Source organism: Gallus gallus, chromosome 2, assembly GCF_016699485.2.
Source record: "Gallus gallus isolate bGalGal1 chromosome 2, bGalGal1.mat.broiler.GRCg7b, whole genome shotgun sequence".
In the NCBI taxonomy this organism is placed as follows: Eukaryota; Metazoa; Chordata; class Aves; order Galliformes; family Phasianidae; genus Gallus; species Gallus gallus.
This window is the reverse complement of record NC_052533.1, coordinates 67,764,923-67,782,338: the sequence shown is the minus strand read 5'-3', so window position 1 is coordinate 67,782,338 and position 17,416 is coordinate 67,764,923. Positions and strand designations below refer to the sequence as shown.

Sequence of the window (17,416 nt, the reverse complement as noted above, 5' to 3'; positions counted from 1 at the left end):
AGGCTTTCTTCATATATTTTTTAAATAAAAATGAGGACAGTGCAGTAATTTCAGGATTTTTACTTGTGGCTTTTGTGCTTTCTGTGCTTGCTCCCATTTTTTTTTAAATCCACCTCACTGCTTTATTTTTACATATCTCATTGCACTGAGACCTTGCCTGAAGTCATCACGACCATGCTTAGTGTAACTACAGTGCAAGGGGAAGCAACCTTAAATGACTGAAATGCTTCAAAAGTATTGCAGGAAATAGCTTTCTCTGAGTTTAATTAAAGGATTTGGGCAGAAATAGAAATCTGCAGAAGAATCTGGTAGTAAGGACTCAGCAACAGTATGCCAGCTTCTTCTTGCTGGGTAGTAAGAGATATGGCTTCGTAGGGAAATATTGGTGGTAGGTGCATGGTCGGGCTTAGATGATTTTGGAGGTCATTGCTTTTCCAATCTTGATGATTCTGTGCATGTGGTGGTTGTGTGTTGGGGGTCTGTAGGAAAGGCTGGGGCAAGGTTTTCCTAAAATCACGTCAGAGGAATGGTGTTCCAGGTAGGCACTGGGGAATCCACTTGCTCTGTTGATTTCGCCGCCTCAGCTAGGAAACCAGCTGGCTTTCCTCACCAGATTCCAACCAACATCTTCAGACTGGTTGCTGGCTTTTGACTTGTACATGGTGGATATGGGGGGAAAAAAACAAACAGTACGACACGATGTTTAAGCGTTAGTGTGGGAAGTATCTTGTTTCTCAAATTACTTACTGAAAACCGTAGGTGGGCTTAATTACATATCCTCTCCAGTGACTATGCTGCAGGTCTGGCCTCTTTGTGCTCTTCCTCTGTTCTCCATGCCGAACTGCTCACCCTGAGCTGTTGCTGTGGCCTTTCTTTTTGGTCAGAGGGAGACAAGAAATGAAAACAGCTGGGTTTGCCTGAAAGGGCTTAGGGACTGTTTTCAGTGAGCAGCTGATGTGGTAGGGTTGATGCAATGTTGGCCTTAAGCCAAGGACCTGGCCATGTGCAGATGAGAATATCGACTTCTGTTGCTGGCCCAGCTGCAGCTGAAAAAGACCATCCCTAAATCAGGGCTGAGACTGAGTCCTTCAGTCCCTGCTGAAAAGCCTTGAACTTGGATGCTGTTGCCACTGAGCATTCAGCCTTTGATACCACCAGTACCTGAGAGTGCTCAGCAAAGGCAGTCTGGTCCTTCCAGTGAGCCGGCCAGCTGTGCCACGTGCATCTCAGAATTGCTGGCTTTCATTCTGTCACACCAGCATTAGCAATAAAAATAAAACCTGCTGCACAAAAGTGAACACGTCTCTTTATGTCAGCACTTTCCTCCGCTCTTATTTTGGTAATGTCTTAAATAGTTTCTGAGAAGCAGACTTCATTGGCTGTACTTTTCAAACAGGGTGGGATAATAAGTACTTGCAACTTAATCAGCTGTAGAGCTTCGAGAGCTTTCTCCTCCAAAATACTCTTTATGTCCCATAATGAGCTGGTATGTCATAATTTCTGATGGTAATATATTCCACATGCCTTCTGCTGCTAGGATGAAGAGCTCTACTCAGCATCCAAAGCAAGTGGCTGTGGGTATTTAGTACGATTTGAAGTCTTTGCACTAGGTAAGAGTCAGTATATGGTGCAGAGGTGGCTTCCTCAAGCTGCTCGTTGCAAAGTCTTCGTGTTTTAAGATCACTAAAGGATATCTGGTGTCCCATCCATGCTTCCCGTGAACGGTTCATGGTTCTAGAGAGCTGTCCTACCATTTTGATCAAATTCCCTGCCTTTCTCTGTCCTTGTTTTAAATACCACCAGATTCCCTCCAGGACTTAGGACAAGCTAAAACTGAGAGGAATTCAACCATGAATGTCAAGATAGCCAAATGAGTGGTCTGTTTGTAATTCCTTGAGGCATCTCCTCTAATGCTTCGTGCGGAACAAAAGTCCTGTTGTGGGTGTGCTTAGGAGCTGCAGTAGTTTTGGAGTCCTGACAAGAATGAAAAATAATCTTTTTATGGTTTCTTGCTAAAACGCTCCAACTGTTCTGGTTGGGCTTAGCGTTTGCAAAACATTTTCTGGTATGCAAGTCTTCTGGATGCTCTGGCATATTTGTCTCCACACTGATCGAGGCAACAGTGATTATCTTCAAGCTTTTGGCAGATTTGAATTTGTGTTTCAAGTTACAAAGGATCATTGATACCTTTTTATCTGTGCAACTGTCAGCTTCGATGTAATATCACAGGGCCTACTGAAAACTTGTCTGCTCCCTCTGGGTGTAGTTAAAACTGAAGGAAATTCATGAAGTGAATTCATGAATTCATGAAGTGGGAGGTCTGAGACAGAGGATGATTTCAGAATGGCTGATCCTTTTTCACCAGCACTGGTAGGTTGTGTAATTGACGTTTGGTGGTGGCACACTGATGATACCACAACTTGCGCCCTTTGACCCTTCGCCTGAAGGTATTCTGGTGAAGTTCTTATTGTCCCATCCCTTCTGTATCCGTTGAGGGAAAAGGTTATTTGCACTAATTTCAGGGGGCCTTCTCATTGCGTTATTTTTCAAGTCGTAAAAAGCATGGGTACACGTGAGTCTTCTTCCTGCTCCCTCGCTGCCAGCGGTGGGCTCTGTGGGTTGTGCTTTGGCTGTGTGCTCTGGCTGTGGGGCAGTGTGACGCTCTGCCACCTGCTGCTCTCCTCGGTGAAGTGAGGAGCAGCAAGCATTAGGATCTCTGCGCCTTTCTTGTGTCCCATCTCTCTTCTGTTGTGGCTCTAATTCCATAACCTGCTCACATTTCAATTCTTACCTATGTGCTCTTTTGCCAGCAAGTCGCTGAGCCTTTAAGCACTGTTCAGGCTTATCTTTCAGTCAACAAATTTTCTTCTTTTCCATCAGCTTTCACTCTGAATTACCTGCAAAACTTCAGTGCGTTAAAGATCTTTACTTAACCTCTAGTTCAAAACAAAAGAAGCCAGCAGCTTCTGGAGGTTTTTTTTTCTTTGCGTGATAATGAAGCATTTTGATACTATTACGTCTGAATGGTAACAACCCTTTACTAGGAAGAAAACTGAATGATACACGAGCCGATTGCATCTCAGGCAACATCATGTGATCCAACGTCAAACGTAGGTTTTGCAAGTTATGTAGTGTTGTAGACAAGAATAGGAAGAGGGAAAGCTTTTGCTATAATGAAATAGGCTCAATATTTTTGCTTTGTATGTTCTCATCAAGAGTCTTTCAGCTTTAATGTAGCAGTGGGCAGAGTTTGTTAGAAAAAATATGTCTTAAGTGCTTAGAAGTTGAAGGGACTGTTGTGAAAACCTTTGTAGCTGAAAAATTTTACCCTGGTAATTTTTCCATCAAATCTGTCTGTGATGTGAGAGGAAAGTACAGTTCGTACCTACCATGGAGACTTTGCGATAGCTCTGTTCTGACTTTTCTAGTAAACATTTACTAATGATGCTAATTATTAATGTGACTTGCAACTTAACTACCTCTGAATTTACCTGACGTTTGAGGAACTTCCATTTAGATGCTGCTGGGTAGTTTTACAGGTCCAGCTGTACCTAACTTCATGGGGCTATTTCAAGAAAACAAATGGTTTAATCTGGTCCCAGGAAACAGGCTTGTCAGGTTCCTGGCTCTTTTCCTGTAGCTTTTCTGAAGATTCTCTAATTTTCCATCACCCTTTGTGAAGTGCGAGCACCTGCTGTCATATCCCAGTAATCATTCTGCCAGTACAGTACATAGGGTAATGTTACATCTCTGTTTCTGAGTGTTCTCATGTTTCATGCCAAGGCTGCAGCACTGCAGCGGGATCTCATGTTCTTTGTTATCCACTTAGTAATCCAAAAGAACGTCTGAGGATTGGTGTTTTCCACTTGGAAACGTGCTGTGGGAGGTGACTTGACTTGAAATATCACTTTTGAGTTGAAACTGTCCATAGTCCTGACAACTGTTCCTTATACAGCCATACTTTTGACAATTCACAGGCACTCTGTATTCCATTACAGAGATTTTTATTGTGTTTTCGTTGTGTAGCAGATTGTTTGATCAGTGCTGTGCACTATTGAGTCCATTATTCTGCACGGACTAGATAAACTATCAATTACTTAAGCAACTGTGATTTTTGTATTTCGTATTGATTTGGCTTTTTTGTTTAGTTAGGGTTGTGTTGATCTGTTTTATTCACTTGTATTCCCTAACAGTACTGTGGCTCTATAAGGTATAGATATTCTCTACTTCCTTCTGTTCGATCAGGCTTAAGAGGGGTGTTTAATTGCAGCTTTTATTGTTGGATTTGAATTTGCTTGGTAATGAAGTTACTGCTTTCTTGAGGCACCCAGATTTTTATTAGCACTGAGGTTTGTCTTTTAGCTTCAAGTAACAGTAACGTTCCTGCAGGTCCAAACTACTAGCAGGCATTGGTAGTCTAAATGCCACTGTTTATTAGAACTGAGCAAGGCTTGAGGCTAAGTATGTCTAGGCATTGGCTTATTAATCTGTGAGGAAGACTTAGGAAGGCTACTTCTTAAGGTAAGGGTAAGAAGTGGCATTAGGCAGGTGAGGGTGAGAGAGCTACAGTGGGGTGGCCATGTGGTGGGTGTCTTCTGTCTTAATCTGAAGACAAGAGCAGACTCGTTAAAACAAATGAGCTGTTGTACGAACAAGATTAGTTATAGCAAGTTATAGTAATAGTGTGCAGCACTTGTCACTGCTTTAGTTTAATTAGCACTGTTCTGAAAATACTGGAATTAGAAGAGAGGGTCAACTCCATGCTTTTCTGGAGAACCAACCAGTTGCTGATACTTTGACTTTTTGATTTAATAATTTTGTTAAATATTAGTGTAGGAAAATAAATGGTTTATCTTGCCTTGTGATTTGGAAGCTCCCTTAAGTTACAGTAGCCTTTGGTTCTTCATCCATGAGAACTCCTTTGAAAAGTTTCACTAGTACTGGTGTCTGTCAAGAAATCTCAACTTATTTAACTTGAACGTGGTTACCTTACCTATATTACTATATTTGGATGAATCCAAATATAAGGGCTGGATAATTCAGGGTTTGATATGATAGCTTGAAAAAGATAAATTCATCAGATTAGAATGAGTAAATTGTGCTTCTTCCTATCCATGTCCTAAAAGAACTCAGTTCTCTTACGGAGACGAGAGAGACGCTTGTCTTTGTGTTGTGCTTATTAATGATGGTTTTTACAGAGTAGAATATTCTTAATAGATAGAATGAGCTGCATGAACCATCATTTAACATACTTGATCCAATTGTTAGCCTTACTAATAATCTAAATCATAAGTTGTGAATTCATTGTAATACAGACAAAAGTACTTCACCGTCTTTGAAGTTCTCAGACCAAAGCAGGGTTTTTCAGGGGTTGCATCTGTGCACACTGTGGCTTTCATTGTGTACTACCCCTGCTCTGGTGTTTGAACTGAACAGATGGGCTGGAGAAAGAGTAGGAACTGTATACTGTAGCTATTGAAGCTATTTAGCCGTGATGTTAAGGATGGATGGAAATACAAAGGTGTGAGTGTGCATGCAGTACATCACCCCCTTTTGCACATACCAAATGAAGGTAACAGTATCAACTGCTTGATTCTGAAGCTGTTGTCACTGGTTTCACTGTGGTCCATAGCTAAAAAACTTGATGAAGTCCCAGGATGACTTGAATAAAGAGGCAGAAATTTTCCATGATTAAATGGATGTTTTTGTTTCCATTTCAGGAAAGCCCCACAGCATTGGCAGCTCTGAGCGGATTCAGCTCTCAGGAATGTACAATGTTCGAAAAGGGAAAATACATTTGCCAGTCAACAGATGGACAAGACGTCAAGCTATCCTTTGTGGAACATGCCTAATTGTCTCATCAGTAAAAGAAAGCCAGACGGGAAAGATGCATGTCCTCCCTTTAATTGGTGGCAAAGTAAGATTTTATTTTTACTCTTATTTTATGCATTTGTTTGCTTAATCCCTACCTCTTTATTCACGGAGATCACCTTCATTTACCATGATTCCTAACCCCTCTCAAGAGCTTGTTTCTGAGGGAGAAAATTGGAGTATATAACTAATTTTTGATTGCAGTAAGATTCATGCTTAATGATTTGGAATGTTTGGATTGAAATGCTAAGGAAAAGTGAGGGGGATACATTCAGCTGCCTTGTGTGCGGTGTTTTATACACATAATAGTGTTTCATATGCATAAAAGTTCACAAACAAAGGATACGTGAATCTGTATTTTGTATGAAGTTTACCATGTCATTTCATCAGTTATTAATCCATGTTGTGTTACTCTAAGATCTGAAAATTAGCAGTAACAGCAGTTTTTATTTGTATTTTGGGTTCGTTTTCTGTTTTTTCATTTTCAGTGTTATTAGTGCAGTGATTTAATATAAGCTTGCAGCAGCAAACACATTCACTTATAACAAGCTTTGAAGCTTTTCGTTTTCTGATGAAATGCATCTGAAACACAGGAGATTCTGCCTGAACACAAAGAAGTTCTTTTTTTTTTTTTTTTCTGACTACGTCAGTTGACCAATCATTGACATAAGCTGCCCAGAGAAGTTGTAGAGTCTCCCTCTTAGAGATATTCAAAAGTTGTCTGGTCGTGGTCCTGGGCAACCTGCTCTAGGTGGCCCTGCTTGAGCAGGGCATTTGTACACAATGACCTTCAAAGATCCTTTCTACCTTCAACTGTTCTTAGATCTGTAGAACTGTACTGAAGACAGTAGGATTTATACCGTTACCGTTTCAGTCTGAATATTGTTTGAGTGCTGTTATTGGCTTGATTAGCCAAGGTAATGGGAAGAGAATCATTAGTCTGAGGATGAATTCACACCTGAAATAATACTGTTTTACTTTGTTTACTGGTAAGTTTGATTCTTTGGAGTTATTGGGAGAGGAAAAAAAGCTTCCTAATAGAATCTATGCAGAGTGGAGTTGATGTGTTGTATACCAGCAATGTGGACAGTAAAAACTTCCGTGAGTTCTTTTCTCTCCCACTTCCATGATTCTTCAACTCTTCCATGGAGGTGCCAAAGTAGAGACCTTTTCTCTTCTTCTTAGCAGCAGTATGTGAACTCTGGCAGTGAGCTGTATTCCTGGCTGCAGCATATTGAAGAGGGCAGAGTTCTGGTCCTTGTTGGCCTTCTTTTTAAGAAGAAAACATTTTTATTTAATTTTAAAAAAAAGTATATTTGCACAGAAATACATCATAAAACATGAAGACTGTAAAGCTGAAAGTTGACAGCAAATTTTAAAAGAAAAGAAGAACCAAGCAGAGAAAAAAAATGTACTTCTGCTTCTGCTGACAAAGCTTGAGTGGAGGATGCTTGGCACAGAACTTAGTGTTTTTTAAATTATTACTCAGAAAATATTCTTTCTAAACCTCATAAATACTCTCACTTCCTGGTTTGTGAAGGCTTTCCAGAATGCAGTGCTGAGGCACTGAGACCATAAGTTGTGTGGGACTGCGTGTGTGTGGTAGCAGGATGATGTATTCTGGGGTGTTTTTAGCAAGTCAAGAAATGCCAAAGAATTTAATTGGGGTGTAAGAGAGGCATTTGGTTAAGCTTGATTTTAATAATCAGAGTATAAATTGTGCTCCTTTTGGTTGCATAAAGACAGCTGTAGATAGGAAGCCTTCTGTGGTGCTCGGTCTTTTAAGATGTCATTCTTGGCGATGTCCTTCTTTATGGTGGTTTCTTTACATCTTGCATGCTGTACTGAAGATAGCAACCAGAAATAAGGTTGCAGATACATTGGGGAGAAAAATTTCCAAAAAAAAAACCCCAAAAACCTGTTTTAAAGGAAGCAATCTCCAGAGAAACCTTAAATGTTGAAAATAGCAGCAACATATTTTATTTCAGTATTGCCATCCGCTATCAGTTGAAACTTGAGTTGTTGCCAAATCTATCTGCCTGCAGCATCTACAGTTTGCGTATCTATTTTCATATGACAAGAGATTAAGTCACGTGGCTAGGAATTTTTTTCAGACATTTTGTTTGTTTTAGAAGTTTGTCTAATATTCTGGAAAACAGATAAGCAAACTTAAAGGTTTGGGTTCTGTTCTTATTTCTTGCTTGTGTAGATTGCATGAATATATGACATGTTAATATCCAGCTTAAGCGCTTGGGAGGGTTTAGTACAACTCTACTTGGAGAGCTCCTCTTGGACACACATTAATTTTCTCTGGGGTGCTCTGTAGAGAGGTTTTAGTTTCTTGTTCACTAACAGTTTTATGCCTCTATTGTAGGTGGAGGAGGTGAAAAAGCACCAGCACTGCTTAGCATTTAGCTCTTCTGGACCTCAAAGCCAGACTTACTACATTTGTTTTGATAACTTCACTGAATACTTACGATGGCTTCGACAAGCATCAAAGGTGAGAACATTAACTCCTCTTATAATGAGATTTATAGTGTTACCCACAGTTCTATCCTCCATACAGCAGTATAGTCTTCTGGGTTCGCGTTATTATGAACTTGTGCTGCTCTTTGTAGTGCACAGCGTGGAGTTCTTTGGGAGCTCTTGATAACAGGTAATAGCAAGGTAATTTTTTCTGTCTGTGCTGAGACTCCTGTACTATGATTGTTTAAGCAAAGTGCTGTGTTAAACTGTCTGCTTTTTCTTATTCATCTGGATTGATGGAGTGAGATGATTAGAACATAAATGATGACAAATATAAATGTTAGAATTAAAATTTAAAAGGCTGTATTGAAAAATTGACACAATTTTAGGTTTTATTAATCAGCTCCTAACAGAGATCCCAAAGCCTACATTCCTAGAGCTAAGGGGTTGTTTCCTTGCTTGGTTGCTGAGTCAGTCTTCGGTTTGATAATTGATTTTTTTAATAAGCAAAAATTTTATGTCAGTCAGAAAAACTTATTGGTTAATTCCTTATTAAGGTAAGTTTTACACTATGTTACAGCAGGCATTTTTAATGGGAAATTATATCTTGCATTATTTCCTTTGACATTTTAGTTCCACTTTGTATTGTTGAAAGGCTGTGGTGGTTTTTTGGTTGTTTTTTTGCAATTACGTGGTTTATCTCAATCCCTATCCTCAATCCTCTCTGAAGTATTTTGTGTTTGTTGACTCACTGATTTTGGGGTTGTTTTTTTTTAACTATGCAAGTTCTTTTGTTGTGTGGTTAGCACTCTTTGGTTTTCTAGTGGTTCCTAAACCGTTCATCAGTTATTACTTGATAGGGCTGTTCATGTTCTTTGCTATGTTAAAGCAATCAGTTTTTTTGTGTAGTACTATTTGGAAATATTTATGGCACGCTCTAACTGGTTGGTCTTTTTAGATTGCAGTGATGAATTTGTCCAGCATACTGCCAGGGGGTACAGTCTGAGTTGCATGGGCTTTTTTTAAGAGACTTATTTTATCAAGCCTTCTTTTGAGCAATAGTTATTGCACCTCCTAGCACACGCATCACTTAAAGTATCCTTTGTGTTTTCTCTGTTTTTAAATTCTTTAAAAACACTCTGTTTTGGCATCCCTCCTGGGTCTGTTCAGACTCAAGGTACAAATCCCCAGTGCACGTTTGCAAGACGGTAAGGTATGGTCTGTCAGATTCCTGAGTTCTTGCCGCTTTGTGGTTCTGTCTGGGAGAGTGATGTCCTTTCATCTCCAGAGGCTTTGACATCAGATAAATGAAAGGCAAACGTAATGAGTGAGGAAAAAATAGTGTAAAACAATGAACTTCAGAAGCAGAGATAAATAGCCAGAAAGCCCCTCCGAATTACTGGCAGCATAAGCTCACTCGGTGCCTTGCTGTGCTTCCCTTTTTCTCTCTGGTTCATCCAAATGACTAGCAGCATTGGGAAGGTAGCCAGTATGAGAACATATCCCCATGCGCTCATAAGATCCTCCTGTTTTTCTTATGTAAGGGTAGAAATAAAATATGTAGTTTGTCTTTTCAGACCCTCAGAATTGAGGAAACTGTACTTTTTGGTAAAATGCACTTCAAGAAAAAAAATGATGCTTAATTTTACCCAACCCACCACTCTTCCACCTCCCCAAAAATGAGACTTAGCTTTCAGGATTCCTGGAGCCTGCATATTGCCACTTCTATTTGCCTTTTTAATGTTTGGGTTTTCTATCCTTAGACTGAAAGACACAAGCATGATTGTATGCAAGACAGTTGTGTGGGAAGCACTGTGCTGTAACAGTTCCTGAAGAATAGAAACAGAAAAACTGGTAATGCTGGGAAGGAACTCTAACTTAGTCCAGTTGATGCTATCCAAGTTCAAATGCTTCACTGTAAGGTTAATCATTCCCAATCTACATGCACAAATAAGTTTCATTTTCAATTTTGTAGTTCAGGCAAACCAAGGCTGTCATGCAGAGGACAAAATAAAATTATATGAGGTAGTCTGCCTCAGGTGTTGTGAACACAGAAGCTTCTTTAGTTCAGAGAAGTTTAAATGCTCTTGCTAACCACGAAAATGTTGTATAAAGTGTTGTATGTCTAAAGGCAAGCAAATTTAGGAGGAAAAATGTGGCCTTCCAATATATAGCTTCTAGTTGTATTCTGTGGGTCACTCAACCTCACTTAAAAAAGAACCTGTATAAAATGCTTGCACTTTTAAAAATTCTGAATAATATCTCAGTGTATTTTAAACATAACTATTGTTTGCTGGCATTAGTTTTGAAACTGACATTCACATTAACGTAGTTACATTAACTGATAGCTTTTCTGTAGTCCTTCATGCTCCTGATTGTGCTGCTGAAAACAGAGCTTTCTGATACTTGCTTTAATTTTAGTACAGAAAGCAGTCATGGGCAAAATATTTCTCAGTATTATATATAATTCTCGTTAGAATTTCTCAATTCAGTTTTTAACTATGGAAAAATACTTCATGTTGTCTGTATACCTCAGAAGAGCCAAATGATGCTATTTTAACTTGTGAATAACAGGCTTAATCTTGAAAAGAGACTTTGCAAAGAATGCTTGCTCTGCAGTCTTTTTCCCCACAGAATATTGGCAGTGTTGACTTTTAGGAGCATTGCAGAATGAGAGAAATCTTTAATGTGTCACTTCTACAATAAGTAAATATATGCTAGAGAAGATTTGAATTTGTGTTTGCGGAGGGTTGGGTTTAGCTTAATTAAAAATGAACATCACTCTTGTATAATCTGATTCATTCTAAAAGTCAAATATATCCTAGCCAAGACAGCTCTGATGCTCTGCCCCAGTACATTTTTGGAAGAGGTTTATGAATAGATTTTTTTTATTGTTTTTCTTTTATGAGTGCTTATGTTGAGGTGAACAGAGCTCTCACTTTTAGGGCTAACTAAAATTATTGCACAAATACTGCCCTAAATATTGAACTTGGTGGCATACTTATTCCAAATAGGTCACTTTTAGATATGCAGATTTAACCTCAAACAGAATATTTTTAAAAGCTGGAAATGTGGCTTCTTCGTTAATATTGATAGTTTTCTGTACCACAGTGCGTTTTCTTTCCTTTTAGTTTCCAAATACTGGAGTCCTAATTAAGGAAGCTCAAAAGGAAAACAACAGCAACAGACTTGGTCCTTTGTGATCTAATATGCTTGCTCTGTTGCCAAACATTGAAAAATAAGCTTATCCAACTGTAGGGGGTAATGAGGGTCAAGGGGGTAGAAGGACATCTTTATGGCTTTAAAGAATTTTATCTGCATGAAGTTGACGTGGTGGTGCTGGAATTCACACAATTTCTTCCACTGTTTACTACTTGAATTTTAACTACAGAAGAACAAGGGGAGAATGTGCAGTTAACAATGAGGAATACATAATGAGGGCTTTCCTCCTCTACTGCTTCCAAAACTGTAGAAGGTGGGTGGGTTGATTGAACGAAACTAAGAAGCTGCACCCTTAACATGATAGAGAAGAGAGGGTGTTTTGCTGTGTGAAGTGTAATGGAGTGGTGAAACTTGCAGTTGTGAGCCTTGCATTTGGAGTGTGATGATGTGCTCCTGCTGTATGGCACTTGTAACAACTACACTCAGTTCAGCATTTTTCAGTATGTGACATTGCTATGTGTTGACTACTACGTGACTAATGGCATAGATGATTTAGCTAGTGGAAAAAGGATTATCAGTCCTCCATATTCCAAGGCATGCAATTAGAAGGAGACATCTACATCTGTCTCAGAAACTTATTGTATTGCATAGCTGAAGTAAAGGTGCAGTGCACAATTCTGGTTTCTTGGCAGCAGCATGAATCCCCGTGCATGCTGAGCTGGGTTATCTGACCCTGCAGAACTTCCCCCACTTCTGCACTGGAAGAGCAGGAAGTATGTTGACAGCTTCTTGCAACAACTATTTCCCGCTGTAGCGTGCAGTTCAGTGGAGCAGGTAGAAGAAGAGCCAATGAGAGACAAGGACTGAATAATGCATGACTGCTTCATATGAGCTGCCTGTGCATGGCTGCATGTAATACAGGTAGGTGAAGATGTACAGGGGCACGCTGCTGTCCTTTGCCTGACCACCACTGAATTGTACAGCTGCTGCTGTAGCAATAGTATGTTTACTGGGGAATGAGCTGTTGAGTGGGGTGTGGATGCCGGGGTAGATTTGTACCTATACAGAAATAAAAGTCCCCAACACTCCTATTAAAAAAAGAAAAGAGGAATGTACAGAAAGTGGTCTTGATTTAAAACTTCAAACTTGAGAGTTTTCTCCTGTGTACCTTTGAACATTTTCTCTCCTCTGTTTCAGTAACCATTGTCTTTAATTCAGTAACCATTGTCTTTAAGCTTGCAGTGGAAACGTCTGTGCCACTCTGGACAATCAAAGCCTGCTGCTAGGATAGAGTAAATTGTGATGGCAGTGTACATTATGCTTTAAAAGCTCTAAAAAGAGCAGGAATAGCAAATTGAAGGGAGCAGGACATGCTGTCATATTGGCTTTACTCCTTTCACGTCAGGGCAGAGAATGCTGTATGTATGTAAATCCATTTGCACTATGAAAAAAGTTTTTGTTTTCTGCAAAAACAAATCTCTATTAATTTATCCTATACAAATAGCGAGGGGACCGCTAAAGCAGTTGTATCCATCTTAAGCTCGTATGGAGGCATATCTAAAACAGCCGTGCAGGATGAACTCTTTAGCATTTTTTCCCTGTGGTTGACCTGCTCCAATTAGCAGCTTCCCTCATTTTTTTTCTGGGCAGTTTTTTATTACAGCAGTTTCATGATACTTAGAACAGTGTGTCTTGGAGTGTAAGCATTAGTTATGAGAAAACGATGAAGCTGATCTATGAAATCCCATGACTGTTTTTCTTCAGTAGAAATAAAATAGAGTTCTGACTACGTACAAGGTTGGTGCTGTAGACCACATTACAGCAGATAAGAAACACTGTAGAATTTGAAATTAACTCTCGTCCAGTTGCAATTCTGCAAATATAATTCCAAAATAGGAGACTGTGCTGATTGACTTCTGTGTCTTATGGGAATGGTCCTGAGGAAATATAGTAGCAATTGTGTGTTACTGGTAAGACAAATACCTTCATCCACCCTTGAGGTACTGGAAGGTAATTGATTGTGGGTGGAAAGCAGATATTGCAGAGTGTTTTAACACAAAATGTGGCCTTCAGCCTGTAGAGGCAACTTGAAACCAACAGTCAGTCCCATGGTTAAATTAGCCCTACCTTGTACCATACTTGTCTTGTCCAGTTGACCTGTTTTATATGTGTTTCTTGATACTGTAATGAGTTGCACCATCCTGAAAAAAAAATCCTTAATTGCAGGGTTATTATCAAACCTGTTTTCTCTGGAGTTGTTTGACCGTATGGTCATGATTCTAGTGTACCGTATTTATGTGTATGTTGGGGATGGGTTGGAGGCCAGGGATTTGCTGGTCACTGAATGGGTGACTCTGCAGTAGCTGGCTTGTTACGCTAGCAGCACTCAGAGGCTTGGAAATGAGTCTCTATGGCATATGACCTAAGAGTGAGTAGTGTGGTGTAATTCCGACATCAGTGGCATCTTCCAAAAATAGCCTTTTATTAAACCCAAGGCTCTTCAAAAAGGTTGTTTTCTTTGAGAATAGCAGCTATCTAGTTTTCTTCAAATTTGTGAGACTAAGGAGCATTGGTAACCTGTTTGTAACCGATTCACTATCTAATACAGGAAAGAAGATTCCTGAAAGATTTTCTCATTTTTCACTGTGGGGAGGTTTTCTGTTTGTTTTGGTGTGGTCATCTTTTGCTTTGTTTTTCCTTTCTTACGGGAAATGTATTGACTCTAAGTTTAGAAAAAGGAAACCATTTTTTCCCTCTAATGCCATAAAATGATAATATTGAGATAATGCCTTCTCTAAAAATAGATCCCTAAAAATAAAACCACAGCTTCCTTTTAGCAGTGATTACAAGTATTCTAGCATAAACAAACCTCTGCCTTTTGTATGGAACTTGACTTCCTTTTTTGTGTATGTGTGAAAACTTCAATATTTGGGACCTTTGTTCTGCAGTGATATCTGGGCGTTCTGGCTATGGGTGGCCTCTTGTTGACTTCCATTGAAAACAGCAGATGAGGCAAAACAAACTTGAGGCCAGTTTCGTTTCTCTTTTGATTATAACACTTGAAAGTATTCTTCCTTCTCTTTCCCTGCAAAACCTAGCCTTTTATGCCTTTTGTTGTTAGAGGCCAATTGATGTTTTGGAAGTTAACTTCATTGTAGTGTCTCTTCTAATAGTTCAGGAGGGAAGCTTTGTAGTTTGCTGTTTGTTTTTTCCTTTTAAAAACAGTTGTGCTGACTCCAAGTCGTGTAAGTTTTGACCAAGCCTTTTCTCTTACTTTCTGTGCTAGCCACACTAGAGCTTCGCTTTCATTTATTTTTTTCTTGCTGAAATTTTGGGTCGATGGTCCTTATTGCTGCCTTCAGTAAAGAGTAGCTATTGAAATACTGTGCCAAGAGTGAGAATGGAGAACTAGTTATCACACACACATCTGGAATAGCTTTCAAGTAATGACCTTTGAAGCCTCTAAATCAGCTTCTGATATTGAAACTGAATCTGTGCAGTTCCTGCATTTATGTGGGGAAGAATAAACAGATTCCAGCTAAAAGCTGTGTAGAGTGTTGTAGACATTACCTTTTAAGGTGAGTTCAATGCAGGCGAATCCCAAGGCATTTTCGGTAGTCTCTGGTGGTAGGTGGTGGGACTGAGCAGGAAAAGTGTAACTCAGCTGTTAATGAAGCCCAAGGGATCTAAGTGTCTGTGGTGAACAGATCCCGCTCCCTGTGGTGGGAGGCTGCAGGGACCAGCGTACTGCACAGCGCTTCAGTTATGTATAAGGTCAAATCTGAGTCAGTCATGAAACTGAATGGCTGAGAACCTTTCTAACCCATGTAGTAAGGGGTTAGAAAGAGAAAGAAAGATTAGCTAAAACTAATTTTAGGGATGTTAGGCCGCTTCCTTCTGTGGTTGAGTGTGGAAGGAGTAAGGTCTCCAGCAAGAGGGATTAAGTGTTGGAAACCAGTTTTAGGCCCCAGGCCAGCAGAACTGTATTCATTATTAGTATTAAAAATAAAAATAAAAAACAAAAAACAACACACCGTGGGTTAGAAGACGTTTCTAAATTACCATGAAATAATGACATGATAAGAGTTGATCTTACTGCAGAATTAATCCACGTGATGCAGTGTGTACAACAACGTAGGAGAAACTGTCAGAAATCAAGGACCTATTGTAACTGCTTACCTTACAAGAAAACCCAGCAAACAAAGCCCACCAAAAACCAACCAAAATCGCTTCTCCTTGTGGGAGTGGGGAGAGTCTGGCAAGTGAAGGACTTTGGGAAGTGCTGACAGTCTCACTAGTGAGAGTCAGTCTATAGCAAACACTGAGAGAAAGTCTTCAGAGGGTTGCTCATTGCAAGCTTACTGGCTGTACAGCTGTTTGTCTACTTAAAAACTTACATCTAACAGAAGTTACTTGAGGAAAATAAGGTATTTCTCTGTTTTTGAGAGACTCACCTGTTTCTTTTGCAACATTCTGTGGTGAATAACAGCTTCATTTCAGTCATGCTGTTTCAAGGGTGTTAACATTACTTGCTCCACCAAATGGAGATTTGTATGCCTGAATGATCTAAGTTCAGTACTACAGCTAATTACTGTCCCTTAACTCCAGGTTGCACCTTAAGTTTTGTCCTTCCAGGGACCGTCCTAGGGAGACTTCCACTAAGGCAACAGCATTAGTATCACTGCCTGTGTAATTCTGGTATCAGTACTGTAAAAGAAGAGCAGTTATCCTTGTGAGGGAACAAAAAATACTGCTATCCCAGAATTACTACTTCAGGCAGGTCTAAGCATTTTGAAATGACAGAGGACTAGCGCCGTCATTCTGACAAACCCTCACTTTCCAGATTCTGATTCTTAACCTCGATCGTTGGCTTTTGCATCTCTGTGATTTCTTCTGGACTTTCATCATGCAAGGTGAAGGAGTGCAACTTCTGCTTTGCTACCTGCACACATCCCCCCTCCTCACACACTTGTGTATTACTACTGTCTTCATTGGGATTCCTACAGCTTTGTATAACGTCCTCAAGTCAAAATGAGCCGTTTCTGCATGCTGTGTACATCTTCCTTTAGAGCTAAAGAGAGGAGAGCAGGGCAAGCAGAACAACCTTTGTGTCCCTGAACCTCATCAGGATGAAGTGTTTGCTGGAGATTTCTGGCTGTGTTGCTGCACAGCCCATGAGCCTCACCTGAGGAGAGAGGGGTTGAGAAGCAGTGGTGACTGCCTGTGGACAGTATCACTCGAGTGCCTGCTGCCACCACTGGTTTCAGTAGGCAGTTCCTGCTCTCACCTATGCCTGTACATTTTCTGAATGGCTGAGGTGTTTTCAAGCCTCTGCAGAGTTATGTTTTCTCTTTTCAGGGCCCTTAGCTTTAGTCACTATGCATCTATTTTCATGTCGGTAGGAAAACAAAAAGGAGAGGCCAGAAAAGCACTGAACTTTTCACCCTTTGGACTGCCTCTGTTTTTAAAGTTGTCATTTAAAAAAACACAAATACAAGGCTTTAAAGCAGCAGAAAACCTTATTTCTTTTTCTTTCCTCTTCCGCTGAAGTTCTTGGCAGCCTGTACGCTTTGTCAGCTCTTGAGGGTGGAGCAGGGGCCCTGTGACTTGCTCTGAAGGTCCCACTGCTGTATGGGGCTGTGAGGCTGGAACAGGGAGGAGAGGAGGGTTAGGATTTGACATCAGCCTGGTTTTGAGGAGCGCTTTCTTGCTCTAAGTGGCTAGTTTAGGCATTTCAAGTGTATGTATCACTGTTTAGTTAAGCTTTATGCATACATTGGTGGGATGTGATGGTTATCAAGCTGTTTAAAAACAAATCCTAGAGGAGAAAAATTATACTACTTCTCTATTAGCATGCCTACAGCAGGTGTAATTTAACATCATCTTTGTTCAAATAGAGAATTTGGCTGCCTTCACA

The 17,416-nt window shown here is 40.0% G+C and overlaps 1 protein-coding gene across 1 annotated transcript in view; it reads left to right on the top strand.

Moving 5' to 3' along the window:
* The window catches only part of PHLPP1 (PH domain and leucine rich repeat protein phosphatase 1), a 131,131-nt gene that overhangs the window by 64,894 nt on the left and 48,821 nt on the right, over window positions 1-17,416 (top strand). Inside the window, exons 2-3 of the mRNA XM_015282197.4 lie at window positions 5,721-5,917; window positions 8,246-8,371. Of these exons, the coding sequence (XP_015137683.1) occupies window positions 5,721-5,917; window positions 8,246-8,371 (323 nt within the window). The remainder of the gene's footprint in view (window positions 1-5,720; window positions 5,918-8,245; window positions 8,372-17,416) is intronic.